The 18,181-nt window shown below is 54.6% G+C and overlaps 1 protein-coding gene across 1 annotated transcript; it reads left to right on the top strand.

Annotated features, from left to right (window-relative positions):
• Positions 1–5,808: 5,808 nt before the first annotated feature.
• On the top strand, positions 5,809–16,220 carry BSND (barttin CLCNK type accessory beta subunit). The gene is made up of 4 exons (XM_029231139.1): positions 5,809–6,242; positions 10,709–10,803; positions 12,614–12,883; positions 13,720–16,220. Exons 1-4 carry the CDS (start codon positions 6,066–6,068, stop codon positions 14,132–14,134), a joined length of 957 nt encoding a protein of 318 aa, XP_029086972.1. The 5' UTR covers positions 5,809–6,065; the 3' UTR covers positions 14,135–16,220.
• The last annotated feature ends 1,961 nt before the right edge of the window (positions 16,221–18,181 follow it).

The following is an 18,181-nucleotide window of genomic DNA, read 5'->3' as shown; positions in this document are numbered from 1 at the left end:
TGTGAACCATGGGGATTTGGTTGGGGGAGGTGCGGGGGATTTATCAGACCCTCTGCAATTCCAAAGGGGTTAATGGGGTTCCGGGCTGAGAAGCAGAGCCCAGCTTCCCTCCTACCCCCAAACTGAGGAATTTCCCCCAGGCAGGTGAGTTAATGAGTTGCAGGTGTGATTTGGAGGTACCACCACCTTTGCCAAGTGGGAGCTGGAAGGGGCAGGGGGTGGGGAAGGCTGGAAGACCGGAAAAGCCTTTTCTGGTTTCCTCTCTAAGTCAGCTCATCTGCACCCCAGCTGAAAGCCACCAAGGAGGGGCAGTGATTTGCTCAAGGTCACCAGCTCCTTGGAGGCCAAGCCAGGGCCACGGAGCCAGTCTCCCTAACCCTAACCCTAACCCTGCCAAGCCAAGGGTCCTTATGAGACGCAGTGGCCTTGCTGTGAACTGGGAAGGCCTCAGGCTGGGCAGCCCCTGAGGCTGGGTCTGTCACTCCAGCCCCCAGTAGGCACTGGTTTGCTGCCTGGTATCTTTCCTCCTGGGCCTGGATGACTGGTTTCTTCATCCATCATTCAGAGCTCACATCTGGTGCCCGCCACCAGGCCTGGGACATCAGGGACCCTCTGAGCTCAGGCCTCTCCCACGCTTTCCCTGGGCCCCTCCTTCGCCCTGTTTCCCTCTGTGTTGACCGGTGACCGTGCACCCTGGAGCTCGCCACCTCAAATCAGTTGGAAAATTCCCAGTCAGAAATTCCCTTGCCCTCCATCCCCTCAGCAACTAATTACTCTTTAAAAACGGTTCATTTTAATCTTTCCCTCCCTAGGTTTCTGCTAGAGTCTGGCAACTGCCCTTCACTTCCACCATCTCCTCTTGTTTCTTCCAACCTGATCTCAGAACCAGAGAATCAGTGTAAAATTAAAATCCGACCTGTGTCACCCCCCTGCACAACTCCCTGGGAGGCTCCCTGTTGGCCTCTGAAAGGTGTTGGCAACCTTAGCCTGACCCCAGGAGCTTTCCTACCTATGCCTCCTCTCCGGCCTCCCTCTCCTCTGGAGCCAATAGCCATCCCTCCATTCCCAAACATGAATTGAGGGCCAACCAGTTCTAGTCCCTGGAGATACCACAATGAACAAAACAAAGCCCCCAGCCTGTGGGAGCTCGAATTCTAGGGGAGGAAGACAGACAAGAGACAAGAGTAATAAATGATGTGTCCAGTATGATAGATGGTGACGAGTACTACGGAGAAAAGTAAATGGGAAGGGAGGACAGGCAACACCTGGGGGAGGGGGTTCTGCAGTTTCAGATGTCATACCAGAGGTGGCCTCGTTGTGAAGCTGACATTTGGACAAAGAATTGAAGAAGGTAAGGGAGGGAGCCATGCAGATATCTGGAGGAAGAACTTTCCAGGTGGAAGGAAGAGCAGAGGCAAAGGCCCGGGGGTGGCTGTGTATTCCCAGAAGAGCATAGAGCCAGGGTGGCTGGGGTGGAGGGGGTGAGGGGAGATGTGGCAGGAGATTATCTCAGAGGGGTGATTGGGTGGGCAGCATGGGCAAGTTATCTAGGGCTTTGTAGGCCATTTTAAGTCTTAGCTTTTACTCTGATAGGGCCAGGAACCATTCCAGGGTTCTGAGCAGAGGAGTGACATGGTCTGACCTGACGTTTGGGTGGGAAAGAGATTTCAGCCAGCAAGGGTAGAAGCAGAGACCTCTTAGAAGGACAGACATGATGGGCCTCAGACTGAGGCAGGAGATGGATGGGCTCCAGGCTAGACATTTACAACTAGCCTCCTGTTCACACTTCCTGGGGTGAGAAGAAGATGGGCTCCAGGCCTGACATTCATTCCCAACCCCCTGTTTACATTTCCTGAAGCAAGAGACAAATGGGCTCCAGGACTACATATTTATGACCGGACTCCTGTCTATATATATATATTTTTTTTTCGGTACGCGGGCCTCTCACTGTTGTGGCCTTTCCCGTTGCAGAGCACAGGCTCCGGACGTGCAGGCTCAGCGGCCATGGCTCACGGGCCCAGCCGCTCCGCGGCATGTGGGATCCTCCCGGACCGGGGCATGAACCCGTGTCCCCTGTGTCGGCAGGCAGACTCTCAACCACTGCGCCACCAGGGAAGCCCTCCCGTCTATATTTTGAGATCTGCACCTTGATATAAAAACCAGCAACAGAAATAGGGTAAATAACCGGATTTTGGACATTTTTATGTCAGGGACAGAGAGGGGCTAAACCCTGTTAAAAGGTCAAGAGGTCATACATTTCCCATCCTTGGGGCAATGGAAACATTGCACATGCACAGAAATGCTCCTTGGGGGTCAAAAAGGAGGGAGCACCACCCCATAATATGTGATGCTAAGGCTGTCCCATAGGCCTCTGGGCTGGAATCCATTTTGGAAAAAAGTTGCGCATGCATGTTGGAGAGGACCCTAGGGCAGGGCAGGTGTGGAAAAAGAAACAAGATGATTGGCCAAATGTAAACAAAGACCCGGAAGAACTGCCCTGTATGAATGACTTAACCGCTTCTTTACTACGCTCCTCATTAGAGAGGATGCCCACACCCTTTCTCTCCAGGTGTGCATCTCTGCCTTGCTTCTGTCTTAACTGAACAAACTGTTTCTCTGTGTGCTCTCGCACTTGTTGTTGTGCTATGTCTCCGATGATAAACTTTGACTGGTTTTTACAGTTTTGCCTCCGTGAGAAATGCATTTTTCACTGGGGGCAAGAGCCAGGGGGCGTGGTGGCCAGGATTCCTGGTTTTCATCCAGGCTACCCAGGTTCAATTCCTGGGCAGGGAATTAAGATCTCGCTTCACGCCACCACTCACTTCCGCCTCTCTGAGCTCAAGACCAGGGTGATGAGCAGTAGTGGGGGGTGAGAAGTGATTGAATTCTTCTGTCTCGGAGGTAGGGCCAATAGGATGTGGGTGTGACAGAGGAGATGAGGATGTCGGCTAGGGTATCCCGGTGGTGGAAGGATGGGTTTGACACGGAGGAACAGGAAGGGGAGGAGTATGCAGTATAGGGGTGAACGTGCGCATAGCATTTAGCGTTTTACCTCCAGCTACGTGTCAGTGCTTACTTGCCTCTGGGCCTTTGCACACACTGGTCTCTTTGCCTGAACTGCTTTTCCTGCCCTGACAGAACTCCAGCTGGCTTCTCAAGAATCCCTCCTGTGAATCTGTCCCTTCGTTCCTCCCCCTCCACCCCAGTCTCTCCCTCTGTCTGCTTTGTGCACATGCTGGACCTCAGGCATATCTCAGAGCCTTTACCATATTGTGCCCCAGAAGACAGGACCAAGCGCCATCACATTGAAAACCCGTGTTCATCAGACACCGCATACCTCAGCGTCCTGCACGTAGCAGGCGCTCAAGAAAAGAGGGACGTGGGGCCTGGCTTGAACCCTGGCTCTGCTATTTATAGGTTCTGTGATCTTGGGCCATTATTGATGCAGAGCCTCAGTTTCTGCATCGGTCAAATGGGTGTGATGTTTCCCCTCCCTGCAGCAGCTCTTAGGATCTTGCGAGGACCCCGAATTCTGCAGACCGGAAGAAAACCGTGGTTATCGCGTCCTCTGCTGGAAGATGGCAGACTCCGCAAGCGCTCCTCCCCCTCCCCCCGCTTTGCAGGGAAGGAAGCAGAAGTCAGAGGCAGGTGCGACGTGAGCGGGACCCGTGGACAACCCAATACTTCCAATGCCCGGTACTCACGTGTCCCCGCTTAAGCCTCACCGCGGCTCTGTGGAAGAGGTTAGACTAGACCCATTTTACCGAGCACCTACTTGTCCCAGAGCTTCTTACTCGTTGCCACTTCCCCCCTACCCCCCTCTTTTAAGGAGAGAAAAGGTGGAAAGGAGGCCGGGTCGTGGTGAGGAAAGAAAAGATGGGGAGACACGGAGAATGATCGGGTGACCCGCAGGACTCTCAGGAAGCCCTAAGGACCAGATCCGATCCATCCACAATGGAGCTGGGACTGTGTGGATCCCGGTCACCGCTCAGCCCCCGATTCAGTTTGGGGAGATCTTTGGGGAAATCTCCCCGGGCTCGGTTTCCTCGCCTGTGAAATAGGCACGATAACCTCTTCCCTGCGCCCCTCGCGGGGCTGCGGGTTTCAGGCATGACCTACGGGGATGTGAAAGCACCTCGCCAAGCGCGTGCTACGATGGCCACCAGGGGGCGCCAGAGGCTCCTCCTGGACCGCGACCCCGCAAATCCAATCCCGCCGTGGGCCGGGGCTTCAGGACCAGACAGGCAGGCTGAGGCCCCTCTGGGCCCCGGTCTCCTTTCCTGGGAGGGGCACATAGCCTGCCTTCTCTGAGCCTGTATAAGATGATTATAATAGTATTTCCTTGGACGATCCTGCCCTGTAAATAATCCCAGATTACAAAGCATTTTTCCCTCCATCATGTCACTTCCCTCTACAACCCCTGGGAGGTGGCCTAATACCACCTTCAATCACTGATGACAAGACTCAAGCCCAGAGCGGAGGCCAAGGTCACCCCGGGAAACAAACATGGATGTCACCTGGTGCCTCTCAGCCCTTCTCTGACCGCTTAGCAGCCTCTCACTGGGAGGGTCCCCCAAGCTCTGCCCCACTCCGCAAACTGTAAGCGCTGGGTCTGAGGGCTGGTGAAGGAGAAACAGCTTCACACTGAAACCCCAAGGCACTGTGGGCAGAGATGCCAGAGGGTATCATGTGAGCACAGGTGTGATGTCGGGAACCAGCACAGCTTGTTTTGGGGAGGAGGGAGAGGGTGACATCACAAACAGGAAAATCCCCAAACCTATGAAGTCAGGATGCCAAATGAAAGCCTTTTCTCCTGCAGTGGCAATTCAATAACATACAAACAACGTGTTAACATTTTCTTTTAGAGATACTGTTGACCCTCATTTTCCTATAATCCTGTAAGGGAATCTGATTTTTACCCTCATCCTGTCCCCAGGACTGAAATTCCACCATTAGAGTGTCATTCTTAGGATGAAGGTATCTTCCTAGGTTAGGAGGAAGGAACTTGCTGTCGGCCATTCACACCCTAGAGGGGCATTGCCTCACCACGGCCAGCTCAGAGCCAGCAGGCCTGGCTGGAGCACAGAGTACGGGAAGGGGACAGAGGCACTCAGGGAGACCAGGCCTGGGGATAGACCCAATCCTGTGAGTTGCTATTATTATCCCCATTGTAGAGAGGAGGAAAACTGAGGCACAGGAGGTAACTTGACCAAGACCACACTGCACCATAATAGAGGAACCAGAACCCAAGCCCAGGCAGCCTGTCCAGCCACCAGAGCCTGCACGTTTAACCCTTGTGCTACAGTTAGGCAGTATCACCCAGTGGCAATACTGTGGACCCATGGCCTCCGGGTTCAAATCCCAGCTGCTCTGCCTTTTCTAGCTGCGTGACCTTGGGCAAGTTACTTGTTCGTGTCTTCATTTGTAAAGTAGGGATAGTAATACCTGCCTCACGGGGTTCCTTAAATAAGTTAATATGTGTCACATGTTTAGAACAGAGCCATGCGTGCAGCCACGGTCAAATAAATAGGGGCCAGATGGGCACATGACCTTGAATAGTCTAGAATTCTTCAGGATTCCAAAATGCCAGCCTGTAGGACCCTGTGGGATCCTTCAGTGGCATTCTGATGTCTTTGGGCTGCAGCATTGTATCTGCTTCCCGTGGCTGGACGGTGCGGGGCCACCTGTCAGCCCAGCTTGGCCCTGAACAGGCAAATGAGGTGATGTCAAAGCCTTGGCTGAGGCCCAGCCCCTGGAACCTCCCCTTCCTTCCCTCGTGTCTCCCTCACTCAGATTCCCACACACTCCGGAGGGCCCAGAGGGAAGGTGAGAGGGAGTGAAGGTGGGAACACGTGGCCACCCAAGCGTAGCTCCTCCAGCCTGGAAAACTGGTGCTCCCAGGGGCTGAGCTGGACCCGAAGAGAGGCTCCCTCCCTCTTACCTGAAGCCCTGATCTGCAGCGATCCCTGAGCGTCACTCCTCCGGTGTTAGCGTGTGCAGACGGCTGGCTGGTTCATTGGCGCCCCTCTGCGGGTGGTGCACAGGCCAGGCCTGGCCAGGCAGCGATGGCTGATGAGAAGACCTTCCGCATCGGCTTCATCATGCTGGGGCTCTTCCTGCTGGCCCTCGGCACATTCCTCATGAGCCACGACCGGCCCCAGGTCTACGGCACCTTCTACGCCATGGGCGGTGTCATGGTGATCGGGGGTGTCATCTGGAGCATGTGCCAGTGCTACCCCAAGGTAGGTGGTAGTGGGGACAGGTGGCCTGGGGGCCAGGGCCCAGGAGGGCCTGGGGCTGTGCCTCTGTTCCAGGCATCAATCCCCCATCCTTCAATCATCTTGTTATCCTTTCCCCTTTACCCCTTCTTTTCTTATCTCCATTCTCCTGAGCATCCATCCATCCATCCATCCATCTATCCCTTATCATAGAGATTGATCAGGAGCCCCCTGGATCTGGAGCCCTGAACTAGACACCATGGGGGAGACGCAGTAAAACCCACCACACAGTCCAGGTGCTTGAAACCAGAGTTTATGAGGGCTTGCTGCCTGCCAAGCACGCCTGCATCCCTGGTGCAGTTCAGTCCTCATCCTGAACTTTTTGGTACCTTTGACGTTCTATTTTATACTAGAGAAGCCCGAGGCTCAGAAAGTGAGGTCCCACAGCTCCTAAGTGTCAGGCCTGGGATCAGAGCTCAGACGTGTGTCACCTGAAGCATAACCCTCCACCTCGGGAGGGCGATCCCTGTGTCCCAGGGCTGCTGAGTTTTCTGGGTGGGTCAGCTGTAACCTTGATGGCCTGGGTTAGGCAGCTCTATCTTTTGAAGTTTTAACGAACTCCTAGCCTAATAAGTGACTTAGTGATGGGAAGAGCACTGGCTTGGGAATCTTGAGTTCTAGTTCTAGCTCTGCTCCAAACTGTCTGTGTGACCTTTATCTTTCTGAACCTCAGTTTCTTTCATCTGCAAAATGAGGTCCCGAGCTCCTATTTCTCCCAGCCTCACAGAGTTATTATGGAGAACAGAAAAGAGATGGGCAGTTTTGTAAACTGTAGAGTGTTATATTTAGGTGAAGCGCTGCCATGCTTACTGTTAGTGATCCTTTCAACAACCCTGTGAAATGGGCATATCAGGAGTTGTAATCCTTCAGTGCCCAGAGAGGTTGAGTGACTTCTCCAAGGTCACAGCAGCTGGTCAGATAGACCCAGGGAGACAAGGAAAGAAGCATGGATTCTAACTTGGCTCTGCCTCTAACTACCTGGGAGACTTTGGTCAAGCCCCTTCCCTCTCTGAGCCTCAGTTTCCACATTTGTAGAATATGTGAGTCAGGAAGAGGGGGTGGTAAAGCGTGTGCATCTTAAGGCCCTTGCTGGTCCCGCCATCCAGGGCTCCAGGCCCCAGGCAGCCTCACACACTCAGACACCTCCTCGCCTCTTGCCTGGATGGCCATGCAGGGGTGTGGGAGGAGGGAGGAGAATCCTGGGGGCCTGGGCTCGGCTCTCCCAGTCCTGTCTCCTCTGTGGGAAGCCCCGGGCTGTTAGCGTGTTCATTCAGCACTGAGGCAGTCCCGGCTGGTTTGTGGTCGTTTACCGAGCAGTTTACAGTCAACTCGCCTCTCTCTGTTCAGTGTCCTGAGCAGAGGTCACCGGGAGAAGAGGGCCCTGGGGGACAGCAAGGTGATGGCCGGGGTGGGGTGGGGGGAGTGTCCTTCCTGCCTCACTCCGTTCACAGAGCTGGCTGTGGGCGGTAGGCAGAGTGACCGGGTGGCAGTGGGGATGAGGGAGTGGCGGGGTGGGGGGGAGGAGGGAATATTGCTGGGTATTAATGAGTAACTGTTGATAGATTCACGTGTTCATGTGCTGTGGAGGCCGAATGGCGGGTCAGAAATGACACAGGTTTCAGTGCCCACCAGGCCCTGACTCAAATGCCCCTCCCTGTGCCCCACTTCTGTGGCCTTGGCAGAGGCTCGCCTGGGCCTGTGGAGGAGCCAGTGGGGGCTTGTAGGTGGGGGACCTGGCATCACGCCTGGCCTGGAGCCAATGCAAAGGCAGCGTTCTGAGGACAGGTGTTTGTGGCTTTGGGAGGGTCTCTGGATGTGTGTGCAGGTGTGTGAGCACAGACGTGGGTGTGTGTTTCAGGGACGCAGGCTGTAAGGGCTGGAACACTAAAGGAGGGGAGGGAAGTGTGTCATAAACCAGGGAGGTGTGCTAGACGAGGGTCCCAGTCTCCCACATTATCTCATTGGAGCCTGGGCCATCGGAGTCCTCAGCAAATGCTGGCGCCCATCCTCCCTGCCGGATCCTCCCCTGCCTCAGTGCCTGACGAATGGGAATTTTCTGGATTGAAAAAAATATAAACATAAGGGAATGGAATTAACCTATTATGATACGGGGGAAGGGGTAGCCAGTACCCAGGTGAATTAAGCCGTCCCTGTCTTTGGGGCCCTGGGGGTCTCATGGAGGAGACAGTTTTCTGCCTGATGGGGAGGGAGTGGGCTTCACAGGGAAGATGACCTGGGGTTTGTAGGTTAAGTAGAAGCTCACCAGGCAGAAAAGATGGGGAAAGAAATTCCAGGCAGAAGGAACAGCACGAGCAAAGACATGATGTGAAAAGGACAAGGCAAGCAGGTCAGCCTGGCTGCCGGAGGGCGTGGGGAGCGAAGTAAGGCGGAGAGGGAGTGGGGCTCGGGTCCACGGGACCTGGATGCCATGCTGAGGAGTTTGGACCTGACCCTTTATTGGATGGGATGAGGGACGGCTGTGAGCAGCTTTGCAGTTCGAGGAAGCTATCAGGCTGACATCTGGGAGGAGGAACGTTCAAGCGCAACCAGGCCAGTGGGGGAGGCTCCTTCTCGGTCCAAGGGAGGATTATCATTTCCTAGACTAAGGCAGAACTTGAACCCAAGGCTGTAGCAGCTGAGAAGACATTTCCAGTTCATCAAACATATAGTACCTGCCGTGACTGGGCGTGGCCCTTGTCCTCCCATCCAGTTTATTTTATTGAATTTCTGAAGTAGACTTGGTCAGATTTGGTGGTCAGCTGGGCCTCAGGCTTGAGAGGGAAGGAGGAATCGGGGCAAATCTAGCAGGTGGGACTGTCAGGGATGCTGTGCCCATTAGCTGAGATGGGGCAGGGGAACTGGGAGAAGGGGAAGGATTGTCTGGGAAAGCAGGGCCTCTCCCTGTCTGGCTTCTGATTCTGCCTACAAGTCGCCCACTCCCCACTCCTGCCTGCTCTGCTGGAGCCCAGGACCAGGCCCCTGATTGGTGGTTGATGGATTGGTCCTCTCCATGGGCCTCCCTCCATCCCTCTGTTCCCTCCCTTTGGGGACTGCTCAGAACTCTGCCTGAACACAAATCTGGCTATGTATTCGGCTGAGAACCCCTCCAGGACTCTTATTGCTTCTGGATTAAAGGCTGAATTTCTTAGCCTGATGCTCTGGGGTCTTTATGATCTGATCTCCCCTCCCCAGCTTCAACTCTGCCTGTCATCCTTTCTTAAAAGAACTTGTGTTGTAAGATTGTCAGGACTTTCCTTCTCCTCCGGGCTTTTCACAGTGGCAATGATAATGGTGCTGTAGAGTGATAATGATGATGGTGATGGTGATGAAGGCGCTGGTGCTGATGTTGCTGGTGATGACGTAATTATGATGTTGATGGAGATGATGGTGGTGGTGGTGATTATGATGATGGGGAGATGGAGGAAGGGGCAGCTTCTAGGAAATACAGAGTCAGCTGGCAGGTGCAGGACATACTAAGTGGGTGTGGAAGACACCCAGGCCCCTCCCTCATTTCCAGACATCTGGGGGAAGCTTACCCCTCACAGGAGTTCTAAGAACACATCCATCTATCATTCCCTTCTCCCCAGCAGGATTGGGTGCTTTCCTGGTGCAGACAAGTGTCTTTCTCTCACCGTACTCTACGGGAAAGGGAGAAAAGGGGCTGCCATTTATGAACCTGGCATAACACAATAGGGTCTCATCAAATATTTGTTGAACAAATTTTCAGCTGGGGAGAACCAGACTTAGAGAAGTCAGGTAACTTCATCTTCAGTAGCATCAAACTATGATTTACTGAGCAGCTACTGTGTGCCAGGCTCTGTGCTAGGGGACTCCTTATATGTTATCTCATGGAATCCAGGAGACAGGCATTACTAGTACTACTCTTTTAAATTGTAAAATATACATAACATAAAATTTACCATCTTAACCATTTTTAAGTGAACAGTTCAGTAGTGTAGGCACAACCTCAGCCATCCACTTCTCTGTCCTCCCCACCGCAGCCTCTGTCTGTGCCAAGAAACACATGAACTGCTTCCCACTCACTCACCAGATGAGGATGAAGGGGTCGGGCAAGTGCTGGGCACTGGATGAGGACCCCTGGAAATGACAAGATATGACCTCCCCCAGGGCAGGGGTGTTCGTCTCATTCACTCATGGCTGCCCCCTAGTGCCTAGAAGAGTGCCTGGCACACAGCTGATGCTCCATGAGCGCTGGGTGAATGAAGGGCCAGTGAGAGCAGGAACCCAGAGGTCCAGCCGGCCACAGGTGCTGGGCCCTGAGCAGGCACCCTCCTGTCAAACGGGGTGGCCTCCCTTGTCAGGCCTCTCTCCTAGGGTATGTGGAGATGTTAGGCCCGTGCTCTGGGGGAGCAGTGACCACGGATGTGTGTGGGCAGCTGCAGAGAAGACTTCTCCCCTTTGCCTTGCAGATCACCTTCGTACCCGCCGACTCTGACTTCCAAGGCATCCTGTCACCGAAGGCGCTGGGCCTGCTGGAAAATGCGCTCACTGCTGAGATGAAGAGGTGGGTGCCGGGCCCTCTGGGGCGGGGGTGGGGCAGTGGAGGGAGGGGAGGGGCAGTGAGCCCCTCAGGCCAGTCTTCTCCCCTGCCCCAGGCTCTGGCTTTGCCTTCCCACTTACTGAGAACATACTATCAGAAATCATGGATTGTTTTGACCTCTCAATTCTATGAGGTGAGCTTTATTATTACCATTTCACAGATGAGGAAACTGAGGCTCAGGGACTTTTGTCCTGTCTTACAGTGAAGTAGTGGCAGACCAGAAATCAAAAATAGGTGTGACCCTAAATCCCACACAGCGGTGACTACTACTACTCTAGCAAACAAGAGGCATCATGATGGCCAAGGCACAGCCCTGGGGCCCTGCTACTTTTTGGCTGGGTGACTTTGAGAAAGCAACCTGCCTCTCTTTGTCCCATCTGTGAAATAGGGATACTAATAGTACCTTCCTCCTAGGCTTCAGGGAGGGCTAAGTGAGATAATATAGCCATCCCTCAGTATCTGTAGGGGATGAGTTCCAGATACCCTCTCCCACCACGTATACCAAAATCCACAGATGCTCAAGTCCCTTATATAAAATGGCTTAGTATTTGCTTGTAATCTATATACATCCTCCCATATGCTTTAAATCATCTCTAGGTTACTAATAATATTTAACACAATGTAAATGCTATGTCAATATTTGTAAATACAGTGTAAATGCTATGTAAACAGTTGCCAGTGTGTGGCAAATTCAAGTTTTGTTATTTGGAACTTACTGGAACTTAAAGAAATATATTTTAGATCCACCGTTGGTTGAATCTGCAGATGCAGAGCCTGTGATATGGATGGTGGACTTTAATAAGCCAAGTGCTAAGAACAGAGCCTGGGGCATAGCGGGCCCTCTGTAAGCCTTTGCCATCATTACTAGGAAGTGCTTCCAAAGCACCAGAGAGCAAGTCAGGCATTTTGTGCCCATTTCTTCTTTCAGTCCTCATAGAAACCCTGTGAAGTAGGGGGGTGGCAGGCCCATTATACAGATGTGGAAGCTGAGGCTCAAGAAGTACAATCACAAGCCCCAAACCTCATGGGGAGTCAACACCAGACCAGGTCTGGGTGGGTGGGTGTGGGGGCCAGCCTCAGGACTGGTCACACAGGGAGAGCTGCTAGAACAGAGCTGGGGCTCAGGCCACCCTTAGCCTGCACTCTTCCCTGCTGCTCCCAGCCCTGGACTGTAGAGAGCAGTGGAGAAAGTGGTGCTTGGAGCCCCAGTACCACCCCCTAGGTCTGCACCACCTGGGCAAGCCAGCTAAGGTGTCTGTGTCTCAGCTTCCGCCAGTGTCTCCCAGAGTTACAGGGAGGGTCAGATGAGCTAACTGATAGAGCCCGGCCTGCAAGGAACACTCAGTAGCTGGTTCTTACTGTTGCTCTGTCCTCATCTGAAAAGCGGGAACGACCATTCTGCTTCAAGGTGTCATTCAGAATAAATGGGATGATAAATGTAAAGGCTTCAGGCCACCGTCTGGAACCCAGCAAACGCTCAGTCAACGCGAGCTGGTCTTCATTTGACAGCCGCAGCCTTGGAGTTAACTTTGGAGACGCGGGTGAAAGGAACACTGGACTGAGAGTCTGAGCTCTACCACTCAACTTAACTTGTTGGGCCTCAGTCTCCTCATCAATGAACTGGGTACAGTAACCACCCGCAGAGGCTTCTCTGAGATTGGGGGAGAGCTGGTGCACGGAGCAGGTGGGCCAGGGGATGGCACTGACGTCTGTTGATCGAATCTTTGCCCACCTGCCTGTTCTCTCTCCCGCTGACTGCTGTGCCCCCGCCCAGCCCCCGGACCCCCTACGTCAGGCTGTGGGAGGAAGCCGCCTACGACCAGAGCCTGCCGGACTTCAGCCACATGCAGATGAAGGTCATGGGCTACAGTGAAGACCCCCACCCCATCCTGGCTCCTAAGCCGGGACGGCCACAGCCAGGAGCCAGCGATGGAGGAGAAGGTGTCCCTCGCGACCCTCAGACCTTGTTGGAAGCCGCCGTGGTCATACACAGGGGCTCGGACCAGGACGAGGGAGAAAGAGACCCAAGTCAGGGCAGGCCCGGGTGAGTGCACGGAGTGCAGGGGCGCTGGGGTGAAGGAAGAGGGGTGTGGCCACTGAGAGGTGGCTGGGGACACCCTGAGAAGCAGCAGGGGTAGCAGACACATGGGTCTCGGCTTAGATGGGCCTGAGTTCAAATTCCAGCTCCTCTGCTGTGTAACCTTCGGATGTCCCTCACCTTCCTGAGCCTCAGTTTCCCCACATGGGAGTAATCGGTCCTACCTCAGAGTTGTCTGAATACTCGCCATGAGGGGCCAGGGCAGGGAGCCAGAGGACCTGAGTTCAAATCCAGGCTCTGCCACTGATGTGCTCTGTGACCTCAGTCAGGTCACTACCCGCCCCACCCTGTCCCCAGCTGTTCATGAACTGGGTTCCTCATTCATCCACGTAGTCACTCATCCACCAGCATTCCTGGGTACCTACTCCCTGCCAGCCCTTGACAGCCCCTACCCTGCGGGAGCTCCTCGTCCAATGGGGGAGGCACACAAGGGAACAGAAGGTGACACCCAGTGTGACAGGGATCGTGGGCCCAGAGGAGACCTCCAAGTGATTGGAGAGGCAGAGGAGTGACCTGGTTTGGATAACATAATAAAGGCCCATTTCTTGAGCACCTACTATGTGCCAGGCCTTGTGCAAAGTGCTTTGCGTTCATTATCTGTTGTAAATCTCAGGGATAAACATAGGAGTGAATGCTGTTATTTCCCCCATTTTACAGAGGAGGGAACTGAGGCCCAGACAGGTGAACTCACCTACCCTGGGCCTTGCAGCTAGTGGGTAGGATTTGGACCTAGGCAGTCTGACTCAGAGCTACCCTCGCCCTTTCCGGCTTTGCCCCTGCAGACCACCGACCTGTCCCCAGGGCCCTGCACCCTTGGCTTCCTTCCAAGATGACCTGGACGTGGACTCCAGTGAGGGCAGCAGCCCCAACCTGGCACCATCTGAGGGGGCGGAACCCCGGCCTGCACCCCCGGAGCCCCAGGCTTGCAGGTGCCAGCTGGACCGCTTCCATGACTTTGCCCTCATTGATGCCCCAACGTTGGAGGATGTACCTCCAGAGAAGCAGCTACAGGTGGCAGCCCTGCCCAGCTCCTGGCAGAGACCCCCGAGGACAAAGCGGGAGGAAGAGGAGGCTTCGGACGCAGGTACAGAGGAGCTGGAACAGGAAGAGGAAGACTTGTACTACGGGCTTCCCGACAGCCCTGGGGACCCCCTTCCGGACAAGGAACTGGACTTTGAGCCCGACGCCCAGGGCTGACATGGAACTGCTCCCTGGGTTTTAGCCTGGCTCTGGGGCTAACCCCGATGTGACCACACAGGACTTCAATTTCACTACCTGCAAAATGGGGTTAGATGGAGGTCCACAGGAGACAGTGGACCCGAGAGCATTTTGAGAACTGCACAGAAATGCACAGGGAGGAGATGATTCCATTACTGGGCCATTGCTGCTCCGATTATTAATAGCTTTTGTAAAGCTCTGAAGGTCAAATATGATTAGTTGAGAAGATCTGTAGCAGCCAGGGCCCTCAAGAGCCATTTCTGCCTCCCCCCAGAGCTGGCCTCTGAACAGGAACCCTCCTGGGGGCTACCCCCGTGTCCCCGATCTTCTGTGAAGGCCTCTCAGGGTTCTTGTTCCTGTTGCGTCTTTTAGTCCAGCCGGGGGATGGTGTGATTTGTTTTCACTCAGAGCTAACGTCCCCGGCCCACATCCCTCCTGTGTCTCCTGTAGCTCTGGAATCCAACACCCTCCGTGAGTGACCTCTGCTGACCTCCCAGCTTTCGCCCTGGTCAGCCCCACCCCACGCTCACCCTGCTGCCCCATGCCCTTGCCAAGCTGTCTCCTCTGCCCGGATGCCCTTTGTCCCCTGTCTGCCGGGCAAATTCAGGCTCATCCTTCAAACCACTGCACAGACATCCCTCTTCTGAAGGCTTTTCCTGATGTCACCGCTTCTGGGCCGAGTTAGTCCTGGCTCCCGTGTGCCACCCCTGGGCCATCTCTGGGCCTTGCGCATTTATCATGGAGCATGGCTGCCTGCTCAAGGTCAGCACCTTTGCTTTACTCACCTCGATCTCTCCTGTGCCCAGCTGGTGGTCACTGAGCATGTACAGAAGTGACCAGAACCCATGAGCCTTTTGCAGGGAATGATGCCTCCCCCACTTCCCTGAGTCTCAGACTCCTGACTTAACTAATTTGGTTCAGGTGGCATTTACTGAGCATCTACTGTGTGCCAGACGCTAAGCTGGGATCTTTAGGAGGAAACAGACACAAACTGATGACAGTTCTCACCCTCGAAGGGCTCCCAGTCCGCTGAGCCTGGTGTCTTGTAAGTTAGCACAGAGCGCAGAGCAGAAACTGAGGTGGGAACAGAGGACTTAAAAATTGTCACACCAGAGGCAGCAGAGTGACACTCACACAACCGTTGGGGCCATCGAGCGCAGGGACAAACAGCTCCAGCTGCCTGAGCAGCCCCTGGAGGTATCACCGTATGGTAGCATCACCGAGTGACGCTTTTCTTAGGCTGATCTCTGCAAAGCCCCTCTGGGCCACATCAAAGGGATGGTGGCACTACCTCATCCTACGTCCCCACGCTCAGAGCTTGCAGCCTGGGCCTCCTGGGAGGGCTGGCCTTCACCTGGGCTGGGCCTCTGGGTCAGGGTTGGGGTCACGGCCAAGGGAAGGGCACAGCCCTGGGACCCCCTCCCTCTCCTTTCTGGGTCATTGCTACCTCTTGTAGGAAAGCTTCTCCTGTAACAGATGTTCCCTCACGGCCCGTTCCTGCACTCAGCTCACTCACGCAGGGAACGGGTGACCGCATCAGAAAGAACACCAGTGTGAAAGGCTAAAATAAAAAAGTTTTCAGTGTTTAGAGCGGTCACCTTCATTCACCTGCAAATTCTTTTATGTGAACTCCTCCCACGCCCCCAGTCCCCCTCTGGGCAGGATAAACGAGGCATCCAGAGAGTTGAGGGAACTCTCTGGAAAACCAACACCAAACACGGTGGCGTGGCCGGCTGGGACAGCTGTGTGCGTGGAAACTTGGGTGTGGCCCACGCCTAGGCATCACACTGCAGCGCACCCCCAGACCAGGGGGTCTCTGGCTGCCAGGCCCGTCCACAGAGAGAACCCTGTCCCCGGGAGGGCTCAGGGACAGACATGGCCGGGCCAGGCTTCGACCCCCGTCTGGCTCCCCCACTTTCCTGCTGCTTGATTGGGAGACCACTCGCCTGGCCTGCCCGGGACAGTCCTGGTTTAGGCCCACTGTCCCTGCCTAGTTAGTAGCAGTGCGTCCTTTCACCCTCGAAAGTATCCCCTTGGGACGATAAACTACATGTTCACCCTACTCTGTGACCTTGGGCTTGGACCTCACTTTCCTCACCTGTGGGAGGGAGGTGATGGATCCTGGGCTTTGCCTTTTGCAGGGTTAGGTGGTGGTGGCGACGGTAGAGGGCGGTGGGGGATCTGATGAGATCCATCTTCTGGTGCCCTGCAGGTGAGGAACACCAGTAGCTTGCCTGTGGTTACTAGTGGGGTTTGTTGCTCATTGCAGTGAGGGGAGAAACCCCATGCGATCTATGAGGTGTCTCTGTAAGAGGGTGTGAGAAAGGACTTATATGGGATTTGGGCTTGTGTGACGTGACTTGGGGGCGGGTCTGAGGAAGTGGGCTCCAGATTGGATGCTGTTGGGAAACAGGGCTAATCCATGGTGGGGCATCTTAATCAATCCTGTGTAGGAGCCCAAGCTAAGGATGCAATTGGCAAAGAAGCAGCAGTCATGCTCCAGCCAGGAGAGGGTTGTGTGGTCACTGACATAATTTGGACAATGTTCCTGTTTGCTCTGCTCAGCCGTAGCTACCGGTGGTCTGGATGTGTCTTGACCCATCGTGGTCACAGAGTGCCTTGTCTGACGCTGATATTCTGTGAAATTGTTCGACTTCATCAGAAGACCACGGGGCCCAGCTGTGAGGGCCGGGCCGGCTCCTGGCTGTCAGGCTGCTTTTCTGTCTCAGCCTCCCTGCTCCTCTGGGGCCTGCTGGGGACTGTGGGTTGGTGCAGTTGGGGAGCAGAATGTGCTGTGGATTTCGTTTGAAAAGAAGAGTCTGCGGCTGCTCTTCTGTTCAGCTCCAACCATCGCAACTGTCTGATTTGCCACCTCCATTGTGCTCTGTTCCCTTGACCTTGCCAACGTTCAGTCCTCTAAGAACCTGGGCCCCTGGGATGGCCCCTCTCTTCATGCAGGTCCCCGGGGGCAGGGGCGGTGCCGCAAGGGCCTGATGGAATGGCCTTGGCAAACCCTGGGATTCCAGCTCTCAGCCCCAGGCTCCGGATTGGTGTACCATGGCAGAAATTCCTGTTCTTTCCACCCTCCCGTCAGGTCAGAGGGACTTTGGGAAGTTTCCACTCTCTGGGGAGGGATGGCCCCTGCCCTTTACTGGGAAAGGGTGATCCTGGGGGCAGTGAGCTTGGGCTCTGTGATTGCTTGCTGTGACCTTGGGCATGTGGTGACCCTCCCTGGACTTCTGTCCCTGTTCTCTATACGATTAGAGGGACGTAGACAAGATTCCACTTCTACTCCTGGTCCTTAAGCAGGGTGCTGTTCACCCTCGCACCGATTACCCCATTTAGTCCTCTCAACAGCCCTAGGGGACAGATCCGTTGACTCCACATTGCAAATGTTTGCTCTAAATCCCAGACTTTGGAATCAGAGAGACTTGGGTTTGCACTCAGCCTCTGCCAGTTCCTCGCTGTGTGACCTTGGACAAGTCACTGCCCCTCTCTGAGCCTCAACATCCACATTTATGCAGTGGGAAGGATAATATCTGCCTCTCAGGATGTCATGAAGAACTAATGGGTTGATGCTTCCAACACATCATAGGTGCTTAAACAGCGTCTGTGTCCTTCCTTCCCTCTCCGGGTCTCAGTTCCTCACCTGCACAGTGGGGATTAACTCTGTCCCCCTTATAAATGGGACAGCAGGTGAGTGGATTCACCAGGGAGAAGATGCGTGTGGAAGCTCTTTGCAAAGGGTACAGAACATCTATGGTGTGCCAGGTGCTCAGGGGCAGAGGAGCTGACAGCAAGCGACAGGGAGCTAAGGGACAGGGAAAAGGAAAAGGACTACTTGTATCTGGGCAGACGAAGAAGCAAACAAAGGGCTGAGCATCTGCTAAGTATCGGGTGCTCCCTGAATGGAACCCTCCCACCAGCCCTGAGAGATGGGCATCCCAGGGCCCGGGCTGGGATTCCAGCATGGGCCCTGGACCCTGTGCTCTTCCTCCAATGCCACCTGGTCCACACATGTAGCAA

The sequence above is a fragment of the Monodon monoceros genome, unplaced genomic scaffold, assembly GCF_005190385.1.
Source record: "Monodon monoceros isolate NGI ecotype Baffin Bay Population unplaced genomic scaffold, NGI_Narwhal_1 Super_Scaffold_18, whole genome shotgun sequence".
Taxonomy (NCBI): domain Eukaryota; kingdom Metazoa; phylum Chordata; class Mammalia; order Artiodactyla; family Monodontidae; genus Monodon; species Monodon monoceros.
The sequence above is the reverse complement of the archived record's forward strand: the minus strand, read 5'-3'. Positions and strand labels throughout refer to the sequence as shown.